Raw genomic sequence first — 17,719 nt, forward strand, 5'->3', positions numbered from 1 at the left:
CGTGCTGCCCCTAAATGCTTAACCACTGCCATAATTACATCATCTTTTCACATTTTGTCAGCTAATGTTAACTGCAATGTTTTTGCCAAATCTAACAGTCTGCTTTTAGTCTCTGTCCGTAAGGTACTGCGTGTGACAGTCTCCACCCCCAAAAACTTCTGAGCCTCTGAAAGAGCCATTGCCCACAACACACTCCCCACTTAAACTAAAATACCGCACAGAAAAAGTAACAATCCTTCACTGTCTTTAAGTTCACTAAAGCCAATCCAATAGATAGAAAAAGCAAGGGAGATACAGATCAGGGAAAAAGATAAAGAGAGGGAGTTTGAACTTCAAAATGGCTGTGCTAAAAGCCCAGCTCCACCCACTCTCTGACATCACTGCATTTCTTAAAGGTACATTGCTTAAACATCCATTTCTTAAAGGCACTCTCACATGACAACATATAGTCTTGGATAAAAAAGAGATTCGACCAGAGGTGCTGAAGCGGTGGCAGGGCTGATTGAGTACCCGAGGAGTGGGCGCGCGGGCCTTGTTTGGGCCGTGAGGCAGCTGGATTTCTACTCTCCCGTCTGCCCCTCAAGACAAAGGAAAGGACGGTCATTCCTCTGCCCACGGTTGAGAATCACCAGGTCCCGCATCCAGGTAGCAGCCATTGCCAGTAACTGGAAGCCAAACTTGGACCTTTTTGTATCAAAATGCCGTAAACATCTCCGACGCTGCCTCGTAACAGCCTCCCCGAACAGGCGCCGGAATGTGGCGACTAGGGGCTTTTCACAGTAACTTCATTTGAAGCCTACTTGAATGAAATGAAAATGAAATGAAAATCGCTTGTCACAAGTAGGCTTCAAATGAAGTTACTGTGAAAAGCCCCTAGTCGCCACATTCTGGCGCCCGTTCGGGGAGGCTGGTACGGGAATTGAACCGTGCTGCTGGCCTGCCTTCAAAGCCAGCGATTTAGCCCTGTGCCAAACAGCCCCAGTCTTGTACTTGTGCGTACTTGTTTGGGCCGTGAGGCAGCTGGATTTCTTGTGACAATAAGCGATTTTCATTTCATTTCATGTGGGGTTGGGACCTGGAAATGATCTAGGGGCCGGCTTCCCGGCCCCAGACAGAGAAATCAGTCCCGTGACTGTTTGACAGACTTTTAACTGCCCATGTTTATTGGATGTTCAATCTGGGCCCCCCCCCCCGCCCGGCTTTATAGGGAGGGATGTCAAGGCCGCAATTTAGTTATGAGGAGAATGGCACCATGGTTGGCACTGCTGCCTCTCTCAGCGCCAGGGACCCAGGTTCGATTCCAGCCTTGGGCGATTGTGCGGAGTCTGGACATCCTCCCAGTGTCTGCGCGGGTTTCCTCCGGGTGCTCTGGTTCCCTCCCACAGTCCAAAGTCGTGCACGTTAGGCCGTGATAAATTGTCCCTTAGTGTCCAGGTTCGCTGAATTGGCCGGGCTAAATTGCAGCGTAGTGGCCAAGGGTGTGTCTGTTAGGAGGGGCGATGGGGGTTACGGGAACGTGAGGGGAGTGGGCCTAGATAGGGTGCTCTTTCAGAGGGTCGGTGCCGACCCGTCAGGCCGAACGGCCTCCTTCTGCGCCGTGGGAATCCGGTGGGCTGCGCAGTGGGAGCCCCTTGCCACTGAACCAAAGATTAACGGCGAGACCCGCCAGAAAGTGTTCAAACTTGGGAGAGCTCTTGAGAAGGCCGACAATGGTGGGCAGGCAGGGACTTACTGTTTGCTCCATTCTTCCCGATGAGATGGCGGTGGAATTTCTGCTCGACCATGATCTCCGTGTAGTCCATCCGCGTCAGCTGGGAGGGTCAAAGCACAGCCAGAGGGAAAAAGTCAGTCGCTACCTGCAAGCCCAGGCCCTCCGCAACCTCGTCACCCGCCGACGGCCCCTCCGGGTGGGCTGCGGAGTAGCGGTGGAAGAGAGCGGGAGGTGGACGCCGTCGTTACCCGAGGGCTTTGCGTCGGAAGAGGAGCAAGGCGTGGAAGACAGCGGGAGGGTAGTTTGGGGAAGGGGGGCTGGAATGTCGGCGCATTTTACTGGGAGAAAGGAAACAAAGTGCCGAATAAAATACTGACCAGGTCATTGATGATGTCCTGGATCTGGGTTTGGGCGATCTGCACTTCCTCCGTTGGGCCCTCCAGCGTGATCGTCTCTTCGCCGTCCGTGAACTCTATGTGAACCTACACCAGATGGGTCATATAACCCAGAGAGACACGTTACTTGCGCCAACGTTGTAACGGCGGGGGATGAGGCGCCGATACGCGTTCGGATTCCCCTCGGTATAGTTCCAGATCCGGCGCCTGGCAGCGCTGGATGATCGGAGCGCAGTGGCGACAGGAAAGTCGACAGGCCTCCCTTACCGGGCAGGCCGCTCCCTGTATTCGCCTCCGCACCCCGCGAGCGTGCCCGACGCTCTGCCGCCCCCCCCCCCCCCCCCCTCAATCGTTTGGAACCTACTTCAGCCCGCGAGTCCTCAGCGCACTCCTCCAATTCGGCCCTCTTGAGCATCCTCGATTTTAATCGCCGCCCCATCGGTGGTCAGGCCTCCGGCATCCTGAGAAACAAGAATTCCTTCCCTAAACCTCCCCATCTCACTCTCCTCCCAAAAGCCGACGCAAGCCTTTTGGCCACCTGTTCAAGTATCTCCCCGTGTCGGCGCGTCCGATGGCAAGGCGACTTCCTACCGTGTTAACGGCGCTCAGGTCAATGAAGGGCCGTTTGCCTGGTGACGACCCAGTGATTACCTTGGGGAGCTGCTGGGTAATGCGGCCAATGTTTTGCCCCTTCTTGCCGATGATAAAGCGATGCAGCCAGGCCGGAGCGGTCACCTCTGCCACCGTCACACTCTTGGCCTGAAAACGTCCGGGCGGAAAGAGAAAAGAGGAAGATCAGTGAAGGGCTCGGGTTCGGCGTCGGGAGGGTGACCCCTCTGGAGACCACCGAGGAGGAACAGGCATTTCGAGGCGAGGTCCCGTCCAGCAGGAGGAAAGGGAGGATGTTTCGAGGGCTGCGGGGGTGAGGGTGGAGCCCTGCCCGTCAGTGGCGGTCTTAGAACGTAGGACATACAGTGCAGAAGGAGGCCGTTCGGCCCATCGAGTCTGCACCGACCCACTTAAGCCCTTACTTTCACCTGATCCCCGTAATCCAACAACCCCTCCTAACCTTTTTGGTCACTAAGGCCAATTTATCACGGCCAATCCACCTAACCTGCACGTCTTTGGACTGTGGGAGGAAACCGGAGCACCCGGAGGAAACTCACGCAGACACGGGGAGAACGTGCAGACTCCGCACAGACAGTGACCCAGCGGGGAATTGAAAGGGCAATTAGTGAAGGCAACCACGGCAGGCAGGGAAACCTCCCTCCTTCCTGGGACTGGGGTGGGGCAACAGTGAGGAGAGCTTAATGCTACACGTTGGTTGGGCCTTGATTGCACGCCACCATCTTTCTCGATTATACCCAATACTTTGTCGCATTATTTACATTCCAGTTGTTATGGGCCAGGGTTTAGAGAACCCCAAAGTGTATCGTGGAGTTCCCCTGACCCACAACTTTTACTAGATTGTGGTATGGGGAGCACACGGCCCACTCTACAGGTGTGGGACAGCAGAAATGGAAAAGTATTTTTTAAAGCAAAACAATGTTTATTCTATGAACTCAAGTTAACTTTTTTTAAACATACAGTGAACATCTCAGCAACCATCAATTCAAACACACCCCCCAAAGAATACAACGCTAAGTAATTCTTAATAACTTCCCAAACAACATCCAGAAGACAAAAGAAACACCTTTTAACAGAAGCACATTTGGTTTACATTCACTACTGAGAACATTTATAATTCTGAATTCGCCAAGTGATCAAGAGATAGTCTTTTGATGGCAGAGAGAACAGCAGTACACCTGCTCTGTCTGGCTTCAGCTCCAACACTGAAAACAAAATTAAAACACACCCTGACGCAAACAGCCTAAAACGAAAGTAAAAAGCTGACAGACAGCCCAGCTCCACCCACACTCTGACATCACTGCAGTAATATGAGCAGCCAAACATTTTTTAAAGCGACCTTCTCATGACATCTGACAATGATCCCTTAATCTTTCCCCAGTTGGGGGCAGCTGTGCTTAATTACCAATTTAACGGGGAAGCGGTGTCATTGCGACATGGTAGCACAGTGGTTAGCACCGTTGCTTCACAGCACCAGGGCCCCAGGTTCGATTCCCGGGCTTGGGGCACTGCCTGTGCGGAGTCTGCACGCTCTCCCCATGCCTGCGTGGCTTTCCTCCGGGTGCTCCGGTTTATAATAATCCTTATTAGTGTCACAAGTAGGCTTAACATTAACACTGCAAAGTTACTGTGAAAATGCCCTCGTCGCCACATTCCGGCGCCTGTTCGGGTACACAGTGGGAGAATTCAGAATGTCCAATTCACCTCACAGCACGTCTTTCGGGACTTGTGGGAGGAAACCCCACAATTGTGGGATTCCCCAATTCAATGGGTCATTGGTTGGCAAAACCCATCTCTTCATTAATGTCCTTTAGGGAGGGAAATCTGCCGTCCTGACCCAGATCTGGCCGACACGTGACTCCAGATCCCGCACACAGCGAAGTGGCTGACTCTTATGTGCCCCTCTGAAATATCCGAGCGAGCCCACTCAAACTGATAAAAAAGGAATGAACCCGGACGGACCATCCGGCATCGACCTAGGCACGTGAGAGGGCAACTACAAACTCAGCCCTGTCGAATTTGCAAAGTCCTCCGTCCCGACATAGAATCCACATTCCTACAGTGCAGAAGGAGGCCCTGTGGCCCATCGGTTCGGCACTGACCTTCTGAAGGAGCACCCTATCTAGGCTCACTCCCCTGCCCTAAACCCGTAACATCTCTTAACCCCTACATCTTTGGACACTAAGGGGCAATTTAGCACGGCCGATCCACCTAACCTGCACATCTTTGGACACTAAGGGGCAATTGAGCACGGCCGATCCACCCAACCTGCACATCTTTGGACACTAAGGGGCAATTTAGCCCGGCCAATCCACCTAACCTGCACATCTTTGGACACTAAGGGACAATTTAACATGGCCAATCCACCTAACCTGCACATCTTTGGACACTGAGGGGCAATTTAGCACGGCCGATCCACCTAACCTGCACATCTTTAGACTGTGGGAGGAAACCGGAGCACCCGGAGGAAACCCACGCAGACACGGGGAGGATGTGCAGACTCCGCACAGACAGTCACCCGAGGCCGTAATCGACCCCGGGCACCTGGCGTTTTGAGGCAGCGTTGTATTGTGTCCGCCGTGCCGCCTGGGAGCTTGCGCCAAGATTGTGCCTCCCAGACTAGTCAAGCAACAGCCTGGCGTAGCCATGCTCACGGACAATGTCCCGGGCACTCCCACCGCCATCCTCTGCCCGTGCCCTGCCCCTACCGGCAGGTGTGGCCCAACGGAGGTGTCAGCACAGTCGGGTCTCGCTGAAGCCCTCTGCGATAATAGCAAGGCCCTCCTCACTCTTGCTGTAACGCTGAGAATGAGGAGCCAACATGAATGTCTGAGGGGTGGGGTTTACCTTAGCGTAGACCTGAGTCAGAGCCGGGCCTAGTTTGTCCGGTTCCCCTCGGAGGATGATCGTCTCACAGCTGCTCTCCAGTGACGGCATCTCGACGGAGACCCCGGTCACGTCCAGTATCTCCTGCAGGGTGTTGCCTTTCGGGCCTACGATGTACTTGTGCTGGGACTTCTTCACCTCGACCGATATCGTCGTGGTTTTCCGTTTCTGTTGGCAGAAAGGACGCAGCTGAAAGCCGGCCAGGCGTGCCCCATGCCCCCATCCAGCGCAAAGCAAGATCAGGAATTAAAACAAACTGAGAATCCGGCCTGCAATTCTCGTGCCCGTATCCGAGGAAGGAGGTTCCGGCGATGGAGGGAGGGCCGCGAAGGTTTACCAGACTGATTCCTGGGATGGCGGGACTGTCATATGAGGAGAGACTAAATTGGGTAGGATTATATTGATTGGAGTTTAGAAGAGTGAGAGGGGATCTCATAGAAACTTATAAAATTCCAACAGGATTAGACAGGGTAGATTCAGAAAGAATGTTCCCGATGGTGGGGGAGTCCAGGACTAGGGATTATAGTTTGAGGAGAAGGGGTAAACCTTTTAGGACTGAGGTGAGGAGAAATTTCTTCACCCAGAGAGTGGGGAATCTGTGGAATTCACTCCCACAGAAAGTAGTTGAGGCCAAAACATTATGTAATTTCAATAAGGAATTGGATACAGCTCTTGGGGCTAAAGGGATCAAGGGAAATGGGGGGTAAGGCGGGATCATGGTACGGGACTTGATGATCAGCCATGATCATAATGAATGGCGGAGCAGGCTCGAGGGGCCGAATGGCCTCCTCCTGCTTCTAATTTCTATGTTTGTACATTTCTAGGAGAACACTTTAACGGTTTGTTAACCTTCCGGCAATTTACTCCTCTCGAACCGTGTTGGCCCCTCACTGGGTAGGGTCTCCGACTTGTGAAACATCCTTATGGGTGACCCGAGGGTGGAGGTGCATCAATGAGCTAGTTGACAGCAAGGAGCGTCACGGTCCCGCACAACAACAACTTTCATTTATATAGAACATTACAGCGCAGTACAGGCCCTTCGGCCCTCGATGTTGCGCCAACCTGTGAAACCACTCTAAAGCCCATCTACACTATTCCCTTATCGTCCATATGTCTGTCCAATGACCATTTGAATGCCCTTAGTGTTGGCGAGTCCACTACTGTTGCAGGCAGGGCATTCCACGCCCTTACTACTCTCTGAGTAAAGAACCTACCTCTGACATCTGTCTTATATCTATCTCCCCTCAATTTAAAGTTATGTCCCCTCGTGCTAGACATCACCATCCGAGGAAAAAGGCTCTCACTGTCCACCCGATCCAATCCTCTGATCATCTTGTATGCCTCAATTAAGTCACCTCTTAACCTTCTTCTCTCTAACGAAAACAGCCTCAAGTCCCTCAGCCTTCCCTCATAAGATCTTCCCTCCATACCAGGCAACATTCTGGTAAATCTCCTCTGCACCCTTTCCAATGCTTCCACATCCTTCCTATAATGCGGCGACCAGAACTGCACGCAATACTCCAAATACTCCAGGGACTGGTTTCTCACACGGCTAAATCGCTGGCTTTGAAAGCAGACCAAGGCAGGTCAGCAACACGGTTCAATTCCCGTATCAGCCTCCCCGAACAGGCGCCGGAATATGGCGACTAGGGGCTTTTCACAGTAACTTCATTTGAAGCCTACTTGTGACAATAAGCGATTTTCAAATGCGGCTGCACCAGAGTTTTGTACAGCTGCAACATGACCTCATAGCACATCAAAGGGGCTGGTTTAGCACAGTGGGCTAAAGAGCTGGCTTGTAATGCAGAACAAGGCCAGCAGCGCGGGTTCAATTCCCACACCGGCCTCCCCGAACAGGCGCCGGAATGTGGCGACTAGGGGCTTTTCACAGTAACTTCATTTGAAGCCCATAAGGGATTTTCATTTCATTTCATTTTCATAGCTCAGAAACTCAATCCCTCTACCAATGAAAGCTAATTGTAGGCCTCAATTAAGTCACCTCTTAATCTTCTTCTCTCTAACGGAAACAGCCTCAAGTCCCTCAGCCTTCCCTCATAAGATCTTCCCTCCATACCAGGCAACATTCTGGTAAATCTCCTCTGCACCCTTTCCAATGCTTCCACATCCTTCCTATAATGCGGCGACCAGAATTGCACGCAATACTCCAAATGCGGCCGCACCAGAGTTTTGTGCAGCTGCAACATGACCTCATGGCTCCGAAACTCAATCCCTCTACCAATAAAAGCTAAAACACCGTACGCCAACTTAACAACCCTCTCAACCTGGGTGGCAACTTTCAGGGATCTATGTACATGGACACCGAGATCTCTCTGCTCATCCACACTGCCAAGAATCTTACCATTAGTCAGTACTCCGTCTTCCTGTTATATAGCACCTTTAACAAAATAAGAAAATGCTCCAGGTGACTTCGCAGGAGCATTATCAATCAAGGGTTGGTCACTGATTGACGAATGCAAGCTGTGAAGAGAGCAACCCCAAACCTCGGTCCAGGAAGTGGATTTGAAAGGGAGGTTTCAAAGGAGGAGGGGTGGGTAGGTTTGGGAAGGGGACTCCAGATGGCAGACTCTGGCGGTTCGGCAGCTGGATGGCCAATGGTGGAGCATTTGAAATCGAGGATGAGCCTCGGGCCTGAACTGAAGGGGCCAGGAGATCAGAGAGGGTTGCAGGGGCCCACGTTGCTCCTCACCCTCTGTCTGCACACACACACACACACGCCTCCAGCATGGAGCACTGGTCATCGGTTGGGATCAGGGACTCTTGGCTTGCTGCTCCGCCCCTCAGTGCAGCGCGTCACAAGAACCCCCCCCCCCCCGGGAAACAGGCTCGCCGTTTAGCCGGTGTGCAGAGTCAGCGGGTTGGGCGGGGGGGGGGGTGGGGGGGGGTCGCCACAATTTCCCGGGGTCGGGGGGGTAGCAGGGGAGGCAACGTCATGCGTGTACCGGGCAGGAGCGGCTTCACAGGTGGGCGGTGAGGGAAGCTGGGGGCTGACGCCGGGAGGTGGGAGCGGTGGGGGGGGCTGACTGGCCGTCTCACCGAGAATAATGGGTAGCACAATTGGGCAGCACGGTAGCATTGTGGATAGCACAATTGCTTCACAGCTCCAGGGTCCCAGGTTCGATTCTGGCTTGGGTCACTGTCTGTGCGGAGTCTGCACATCCTCCCCGTGTCTGCGTGGGTTTCCTCCAGGTGCTCCGGTTTCCTCCCACAGTCCAAAAATGTGCAGGTTAGGTGGATTGGCCATGATAAATTGCCCCTTAGTGTCCAAAATTGCCCTTAGTGTTGGGTGGGGTTACTGGGTTATGGGGATAGGGTGGAGGTGTTGACCTTGGGTAGGGTGCTCTTTCCAAGAGCCGGGGCAGACTCGATGGGCCGAATGGCCTCCTTCTGCTCTGTAAATTCTATGATCTATGAATAATAATATAATAAGGAAAGTTGCTTACTGTCGCGAGTAGGCTCCAATGAAGTTACTGTGAAAAGCCCCTAGTCGCCACATTCCGGCACCTGTTCGGGGAGGCCGGTATGGGAATTGAACCCGCGCGGCTGGCCTTGTTCTGCATTGCGGGCCAGCTGTTTGTGCTAAACCAGCCCGAGGAAGGAGGTACGAGGAGATGCCTTTGTGAGTGCCGCTGTCTCTGGGATTCGCCTGTGAGTAAATGCCTGTTTCGCGGGATGTGGGCGGCGCTGGGCCAGTCCGGCCTTTGTTGCCCATCCGTAATTGCCCTGGAACTGAGTGGGTTGGCTCGGCCATCGCAGAGAATCAGTTCAGCACCCAGAGTCAGGTGGAGGCCAGGCCAGATTTCCACTGGCGAACCAGATGGGTTTTTGCAACAATCGGCAATGATTGGATTGGATTGGTTTATTGTCACGTGTACCGAGCTACAGTGAAAAGTATTTTTCTGCGAGCAGCTCAACAGATCATTAAGTACATGGGAAGAAAAGGGAATAAAAGAAAATACATAATAGAGCAACACAACATATACAATGTAACTACATAGACACCGGCATCGGATGAAGCATACAGGGTGTAGTGTTAATGAGGTCAGTCCATAAGAGGGTCGTTTAGGAGTCTGGTGACAGCGGGGAAGAAGCTGTTTTTGAATCAGTCCGTGCGTGTTCTCAGACTTCTGTATCTCCTGCCCGATGGAAGAGGTTGGGAGAGTGAGGAAGCCGGGTGGGTGGGGTCTTTGATTATGCTGCCCGCTTTCCCCAGGCAGCGGGAGGTGTAGATGGAGTCAGTGGATGGGAGGCAGGTTCGTGTGATGGACTGGGCGGTGTTCACGACTCTCTGAAGTTTCTTGCGGTCCTGGGCCGAGCAGTTGCCATACCAGGCTGTGATGCAGCCCGATAGGATGCTTTGTATGGTGCATCTGTAAAAGTTGGTAAGGGTTAATGTGGACATGCCGAATTTCCTTAGTTTCCTGAGGAAGTATAGGCGCTGTTGTGCTTTCTTGGTGGTAGCGTCGATGTGGGTGGACCAGGACAGATTTTTGGAGATGTGCACCGCTAGGAATTTGAAACTGCTAACCATCCCGTTTACCTTGGCCACCGTTACTGAGAACAGCGTGAAATCCTCGGTGGCACAGTGGGCTAGCACTGCTGCCTCACAGCTCCAGGGTGCTGGGTTCGATTCCGGCCTCGGCTGACTGTGCGGAGTCTGCACATTCTCCCCGTGTCTGCGTGCGTTTCCTCCGGCTTCCTCCCACAGGCCAAAGGTGTGCAGATTCGCTGGACTGGCCGTGATAAATTGCCCTTAGTGTCCAAAGATGTGCAGGATAGGATGGGGTTACAGGGATAGGGTGGGGGAGTGGGCCTAGTTGGCTGCCCTTTCGGAGGATTGGTGTGGATGCGATGGGCCGAATGGCCCCCTTCTGCATTGTAGGGATCCTGTAATTCCAGATTCATTAATTCATTGAATTTAAAACTACGGCAGCAATTTGGCCTGACCAGAATGTCGGGTAAAGCTCCCATCTGCAACAACCGAAGATTCACGCCAGCGCTGACTGACGCCGCCTTCAAAAGGTGGGGGCAGGACGGAGGGACACTGACAGTCTGGGACCTATACACGGACGGCAGGATCGCAACACTGGGCGAACTGACAGAGACATTCCAGCTAGCCAGGGGGAACGAGCTAAGGTATCTACAACCCAAAAACTTCCTACGAAAGGAGACAAGGACGTACCCACAACCGCCCACGACAGACATTACTGGAAGAGTTACTGGACGCAAGCATACTAGATAAAGGAAACTGCAATGACATGTATGACCGACTGGTAGAGGGCCGATACCATACTGGACGCAACAAGAATGAAGTGGGAGGTGGACCTGGGGATCGAAATAGGGTGGGGACTCTGGAGCGAAGCACTGCATAGGGTCAACTCCACGTCCACGTGCGCAAGGCTCAGCCTGATGCAACTTAAAGTGGTACATAGAGCACACTTAACAAGAACCCGTATGAGTAGGTTCTTCCCGGAGGTGGAGGACAGATGTGAGCGGTGCCAAGGAGGCCCAGCCAACCACGGCCACATGTTATGGTCCTGCCCCAGACTTGCGGGGTACTGGACAGCCTTCTTCGAGGCAATGTCCAAAGTGGTGGGGGTGAGGGTGGGGCCGTGCCCGAAAGTGGCGGTCTTCGGGGTTTCAGACCAGCCAGATCTAATCCTGGGGAGGAGGGCGGACGCCCTTGCCTTTGCCTCCCTGATCGCCCGCCGTGCAACTGGCTGTCCGGCCTCTCAGAATCTCTCCAAATGGAGAAAATCAAATTCGCCATCCGAGGGTCAGACGACGGCTTCCACAGAACGCGGGAGCCATTCGCCCAACTGTTCCGGGACCTGTTGGTGCCAACGAACAAGCAGAAGAAATAGCCAGGTAGCCAAGAATCAGGGGAAAGCAGCCAAAGCATGAGAGCGAGAGATAGACCGGGGGGGTTGTATTATTACTTTTGGTATATTTGGGTGTGCCCTTCTCTTCTCCATATGTATATATATATTTCTTATTCTGTGTACATAACGGCAAATATACTTTGTTCGAAAGCCCAGTTAAAACATTTATACAAAAAGAAAAAAATTAATTGAATTTAAGAGGGACGCAGTGGTTAGCACTGCTGCCTCATGGCGCCGGGGTCCCAGGTTCGATCCCGGCCCCGGGTCACTGTCCACGTGGGATTTGCACCTTCTCCCCGTGTCTGCGTGGGTCTCACCCCCACAGCCCAAAGATGTGCAGGCTGGGTGGATCGGCCGCGCTAAACCGCCCCTCAATTGGAGAAAAAAAAGAATGGGGGTACTCTGAATTTATTTTTTAAATTCATTGAATTTTAAATTCCACCAACTGCTGTGGTGGGTGTTGGAAACCGTATCTCTGGAGCATCAATACGGGCCTCTGGATGAATTAGTCCGTTAGCATCAGCGCTACACATGTCCCCCCTACTTTCACAGTATGTGTGTTTTATATGGGGGGGGCCGGTTTAGCTCAGTTGGCTAGACAGCTAGTTTGTGATGCGGAGCGAGGCGAACAGCACGGGTCCAATTCCCCCCGCTGGGTTGGAGAATCGCCGGGGGCTGGCGTGAATCCCGCCCCCGCCGGTTGCCGAATTCTACGGCACCGGATATTCGGCGGGGGCGGGAATCGCGCAGCGCCAGCTGGCGCCCCCCCCCCCCCCCCCCCGGCGATTCTCCGGCCCGGATGGGCCGAAGTCCCGCTGCTAGAATGCCTGTCCCGCCGGCATAGATTAAACCACCTACCTTACCGGCGGGCCGAGGCGGCGCGGGCGGGCTCCGGGGTCCTGGGGGGGGGGGCGCGGGGGCGATCTGGCCCCGGGGGGTGCCCCCACGGTGGCCTGGCCCGCGATCGGGGCACACCGATCCGCGGGCGGGCCTGTGCCGTGGGGGCACTCTTTTCCTTCCGCCTTCGCCACGGTCTCCACCATGGCGGAGGCGGAAGAGACTCCCTCCATAGCGCATGTGCCGGGGATGCCGTGAGCGGCCGTTAACGCTCCCGCGCATGCGCCGCCCGGAGATGTCATTTCCGCGCCATCTGGCGGGGCACCAAAGGCCTTTTCCGCCAGCTGGCGGGGCGGAAGTTAGTCCGGCGTGGGCCTAGCCCCTTAAGGTTGGGGCTCAGCCCCCCAAGATGCGGAGGATTCCGCACCTTTGGGGCGGCGCGATGCCCGACTGATTTGCGCCGTTTTGGGCGCCAGTCGGCGGACATCGCGCCGATACCGGAGAATTTCGCCCCAGAAGAGAGCACAGGTTCCTGCACTCAAACCGATAAACCTTTCTACGGTGTTGGTCCTCTTTGTCTTAGCTGACTGAGCCACCACAAGATCCAAAAGGTCTTGATGAGTATTTATTTGTATATATGTGCTTCTACATTTTTGGCGTAGTCGACAGGTTTTATTGCACATACCATGCACGCTACCGATCTCTCTACGGCACAGGAGGAGGCCATTTGACCCCACGTGTCAGTGCGAACCCTCCAACAGTGCTACCGAGTTATGCACACTCCCCTGCTTCAGGCTCATAATGCAGCAATTATTTCTCTCCCCCTTTTTCAATCATCTACCTAATTCCCGTCCTTTTAAATAAATTTAGAGTACCCAATTATTTCCCCCCGCCCTCACCCCAATGAAGGGGCAATTTAGCGTGGCCAATCCCTGCACATCTTTGGGTTGTGGGGGTGAGACCCACGCCGACACGGGGAGAATGTGCAAACTCCACCCGGACAGAGACCCCGGGTCCTCGGCCCCGTGAGGCAGCAGCGCTAACCGCTGCGCCGCCCGCCCAGCTCCCGATTGGAAGCCGCGCCGTCACTGAATCTGTTCCCACTGCCCTCTCGGCGGGCGCCCTCCAAAGCCTCATTACTTGCCGGGTCAGAAACGCTCCTCCGCGTTTCGACGATCGGCCTGAAGCTGCGTCTCTCCCAGTTACCGATCCTGTTGCCGGTGGAAACAGCTTCTCTCCCCGACCACGGCCCTCTCCTTACCTCTGGACACTTCGCCTCAAATCCCCCATTAAAAACCCTCTCTGCTAGACGGAGAACCGCCTCATCTTCTACAGTCCCCAGCGCCCCCCCCCCCCCCACCCCCCCACCCAGCATTTTACTTCAATCTCTTCTGCCCCAGAGTAAACAGCCCAAACAAAGGATATCACACAATTTGGCGAAGAGAAGTAGGCCTCAGTGCCTTCGCCCCGTGACCCGGCACAGGCCTCGACGGGACCAGCCTTTCCCGCCACGCTCTCAGCCGGCACCTTCCCGATCCTAACCCCTCACCGCGCCCCTCTCGCTTGCCGCCCTTCCACCAGTTTCTCCCCCTGTCGACCCTGTCCCCTCGCGATTTTGGACACCACGGTCGAATCTCCTCCCGACCTTCTCTTCTCCAAGGGAAACACTCCCAACTTCTCCAATCGATCCCCGGGACTGGCCGCTCGCATCCTTCCCTAAAGTGCGGTGCCGGGAACTGGACACAATACTCCAGTTGAGGCCAATCCAGTGTTTTATACAACCTTCTTGCTCGTGTCCCTCTGCCCCTATTAATAAAGTGCAGGATACCTGTCCAGGCACAAAGAACAAAGAAAATTACAGCACTGGAACAGGCCCTTCGGCCCTCCAAGCCTGCACCGGCCATGCTGCCCATCTGAATTAAAATCCCCTACCCTTCCGGGAACCTTATTCCTCTATTCCCGGCCTATTCATGTATTTGTCAAAGACGCCCCTTAAAAGTCATTCTCGTATCTGCTTCCCCTACTTCCCTGTGAACGAGTTCCAGGCACCCACTACCCTCTGTGTAAAACAACTTGCCTCGTACATCTCCTTTAAACCTTGCCCCTCGCACCTTAAACCTATGCCCCCTAGTAATTGACCCCTCTACCCTGGGGAAAAGCCTCTGACTATCCACTCTGTCTATGCCCCTCATAATTTTGTAGACCTCTATCAGGTCGACCCTCAACCTCCGTCGTTCCAGTGAGAACAAACCGAGTTTATTCAACCGCTCCTCATAGCTCAAGCCCTCCATACCAGGCAACATTCTGGTAAATCTCTTCTGCACCCTCTCTAAAGCCTCCACATCCTTCTGGTAGTGTGGCGACCAGAATTGAACACTATACTCCAAGTGTGGCCTAACTAAGGTTCTATAGAGCTATAACACGACGTGTCAATTTTCAAACTCAATGCCCCCGCCCGATGAAGGCAGGCATGCCGTCTGCCTTCTTGACTGCTTCATTAACCGGTCCCTCAACCTGTCCTGTCACCTTCAACGACTTCTGTGCAACATCACCTCAGTCCCTCTGATCACGTATCTTCTTTAGAACTGTAGCCTTTGCTGTATATTGTGTCTCCGCCCTCTTCCTACCAAAATGAATCACTTCACACTCTCTGCATTAAACGTCATTTGCCACTCAGCTGCCCACCCAGCTCTGTCCTTTTGAAGGAGGACACTAACCTCCGCCCAGTTCACAATGCTTCCAATTTTCACCCCCATCCGCAAAGTTTTAAATGGGGGGGGGGGGGGGGGGGGGGGGGGGGGGTGGGGCGTGTTGTGGAGTGGAACAGCTCGGGTAGATGAGAGGTTGTTTCTGCTGGCTGGGGTTGTCGTGCGCGAGGGAATGTGGTAAAAATTGGCCGAATCTTTCAGGAGGGAAGTGAGGGAACACAAATGGCGACAGAGGTTTTAAAACCCCCTCCCACAACTGGGTGTCGACGGTAGTTTTTAATCTGCGGTTGACAAGCTTTTTGACATTCCGAGCGGGTCAAAGGCGAGTACACGGGGTCAGCCGTGGCCTTGGTTCCCTTGCTGTAGAGCTGGGTGACTTGGTGGGGCAGGCCATACGCAGACTCCAGGCCAGGCCGTACCAGTGACTCAGTTATTCACACACGTTACCACCTCCCACCGCTTCTATTCTTGATTCTGCCCCCTTCCTGCTGCCAGACACGGCACCATAGATTCCAACGAGCTTCCCGCCTACACTCCCCCGACACTCCCGCACTGTGTTCCGTCGCCAAAAGCCGTCTGGGTCAATATTCCCAAGGCTTGGTTCCTTTTCCGACTTTTAATTACTTTGCATTGGTCCACATACATCTGCCAGCAAGCGGCCATTGTTATCCCAACACTTTGCCATTTGATTTGCCTCTCCACTTGGATCATGTGAGGCGGGACTGAAGAGGTGGCACAGTGGTCAGCACTGCTGCCTCACAGCTCCAGGGTCCCAGGTTCGATTCCCCGCTGGGTCACTGTCTGTGTGGAGTCTGCACGTTCTCCCCCGTGTGTGCGTGGGTTTCCTCCGGGTGCTCCGGTTTCCTCCCACAGTCCAAAGATGTGCGGGTTAGGTGGGGGTACAGGGGAGTGGGCCTCGGTGCAGAGGGTCGGTACAGGCTTGATGGGCCAAATGGCTTCCTTCTACACTGTAGAGTTTCTATGACATTCTTCTTCTCCGACAATAAGACACCAGAAAGGACTTGCATTGATATACTGCCTTCATGGTCTCAGGTAATCCCAAAGCATCTGGGAGCCAATGAAATCCGTTTGAAGAGTAGCCACTGCTGTAACGTGGGACAGAGAGCAGCCATTTTGTGCACAGCTAGATCCTGCCAACAGCACCATGGTAACAATCAGGTCACCTGCTCTTTATGATGCCGACCGAGGGGTAAACATGTCACGGAAGTGTGATCTTTCCTGTCCCCCCCCCGAGGAGGGGGGCAGAGGTCTCCAATTAACGCTTTCCACCTGAAAGACAACCCCCCACCCCCCCCCCCCCCCCGATAGTGCAGGCACTCCCCCTCAAAGTCGGCCCGCAGTATGTGCCCGTGTCTCTGGCGTGGCAGCTAAACCCAACGCCACCTTCGAGCTTCAGAGGCGAGAGTGATGCCCGATGAGCCTCGGCAGGCTTCTGTCCCCTCTCTGCGGCCCACTCCAACCCATGCTCTGGGGTGGCGAGGCTCCGTGTTGGGCGCAGGAGGCACATGAGGGTAACCTTTACGGACACAGCTGAGTTCAGGCTCTAACAGGATGCCGGGTATAAATAACATGTTTGTGCCAGAGCACCACTGTTCCCAGTGGACTTTTCAGCTAATAAGGCTTCTTTTTGCAACTCTGTCATCCATCCACAGAACACACACAGATATAATATATACACACCGCCGGCTCCCCTGTGTAAACGTGCTGCTAACATCATGCCCAGCCTATATCGAGAAACGTCGGTCCCCAGGGAATGCCTCGCCCTGCTGTCAGGGTTTGGTGACTTCGTCTCTTCCAAAATGGCGGCCGTGAAACCGGGAATAGGCCTGCTGGGCTCATCGGCCCGGAGATTGTTCCCGCACGCGTGTCCGCCGGGATGGAGGCCGCAGCTGTGAGCGAGCGAGACTCTCCCGTGGTTACGTCGCAGGTTCAATTCTTTGCCACCCCCCCCCCACCCCCCCAGCGGTAAACCTCCACGAACGAAACCCGCCAAGACAAAACATCCGAACGCCGGGAGGGGGTTAACGGCTAAAAATAAGGGGGTCGCCCATTTGAAACGGAGGTGGGGGCGAATATTTTCTCTCAGAGGGGGGGGGGAGGGTCTCAGGAACTCTCTTCCTCAAAAGGCGGCGGAAGCAAAACCTTTGGATATTTTTAAGGCCGAGGCCTTAAAGATTAAGGAGGGGGTGAAAGGTTATCGGGGGTGAAGGGTTATCGGGGGTGAAGGGTTATCGGGGGTGAAGGGTTATCGCGCGGGATGCAGATTTGAGCTTACAATCAGATCAGCCCTGATCTTATTAAATCGCGGAGCCGCCTCCTCCTGCGCCCTGTTCGTATGAAGCCTCAGCTGGCACTGAACGTTACAGTGCTGCCTTCAGGCTCAGTGAAGAATGAAGGAAGGGTTCCCTGGGTAGTATTGAAGCGTTTTATCTGCGCACCCTTTGTATGTGTGTTTTCTGCCTATTGGAACCTCCCCCCACCTTGAAAATATTGACACACTCCCTCCCCACAACGTGCCTCACGCTGCCCCGAGGTGGTGAAAGGCATCGTCTCGGTGGATCTTTGGTAGTCCTTGTTTCAAGCCTTCACAGAACATAGAGCATACGGTGCAGAAGGAGGCCATTCGGCCCATCG

The 17,719-nt window shown here is 54.1% G+C and overlaps 1 protein-coding gene across 5 annotated transcripts in view; it reads right to left on the reverse strand.

The window, feature by feature from the left end:
• hdlbpb (high density lipoprotein binding protein b) overlaps window positions 1–17,719 on the reverse strand; it is a 644,718-nt gene that overhangs the window by 154,674 nt on the left and 472,325 nt on the right. For 3 of the 5 annotated variants that reach the window (XM_072493462.1, XM_072493459.1, XM_072493460.1), the window contains exons 8-11: window positions 5,581–5,787; window positions 2,758–2,865; window positions 2,089–2,193; window positions 1,733–1,811 (exon numbers count right to left, since the gene is read on the reverse strand). In XM_072493462.1, coding sequence (XP_072349563.1) covers window positions 1,733–1,811; window positions 2,089–2,193; window positions 2,758–2,865; window positions 5,581–5,787 — 499 coding nt within the window. The remainder of the gene's footprint in view (window positions 1–1,732; window positions 1,812–2,088; window positions 2,194–2,757; window positions 2,866–5,580; window positions 5,788–17,719) is intronic. The other 2 variants (XM_072493463.1, XM_072493464.1) reach the window with 1 other exon arrangement.

The sequence above is a fragment of the Scyliorhinus torazame genome, chromosome 31, assembly GCF_047496885.1.
Source record: "Scyliorhinus torazame isolate Kashiwa2021f chromosome 31, sScyTor2.1, whole genome shotgun sequence".
Lineage (NCBI taxonomy): Eukaryota > Metazoa > Chordata > Chondrichthyes > Carcharhiniformes > Scyliorhinidae > Scyliorhinus > Scyliorhinus torazame.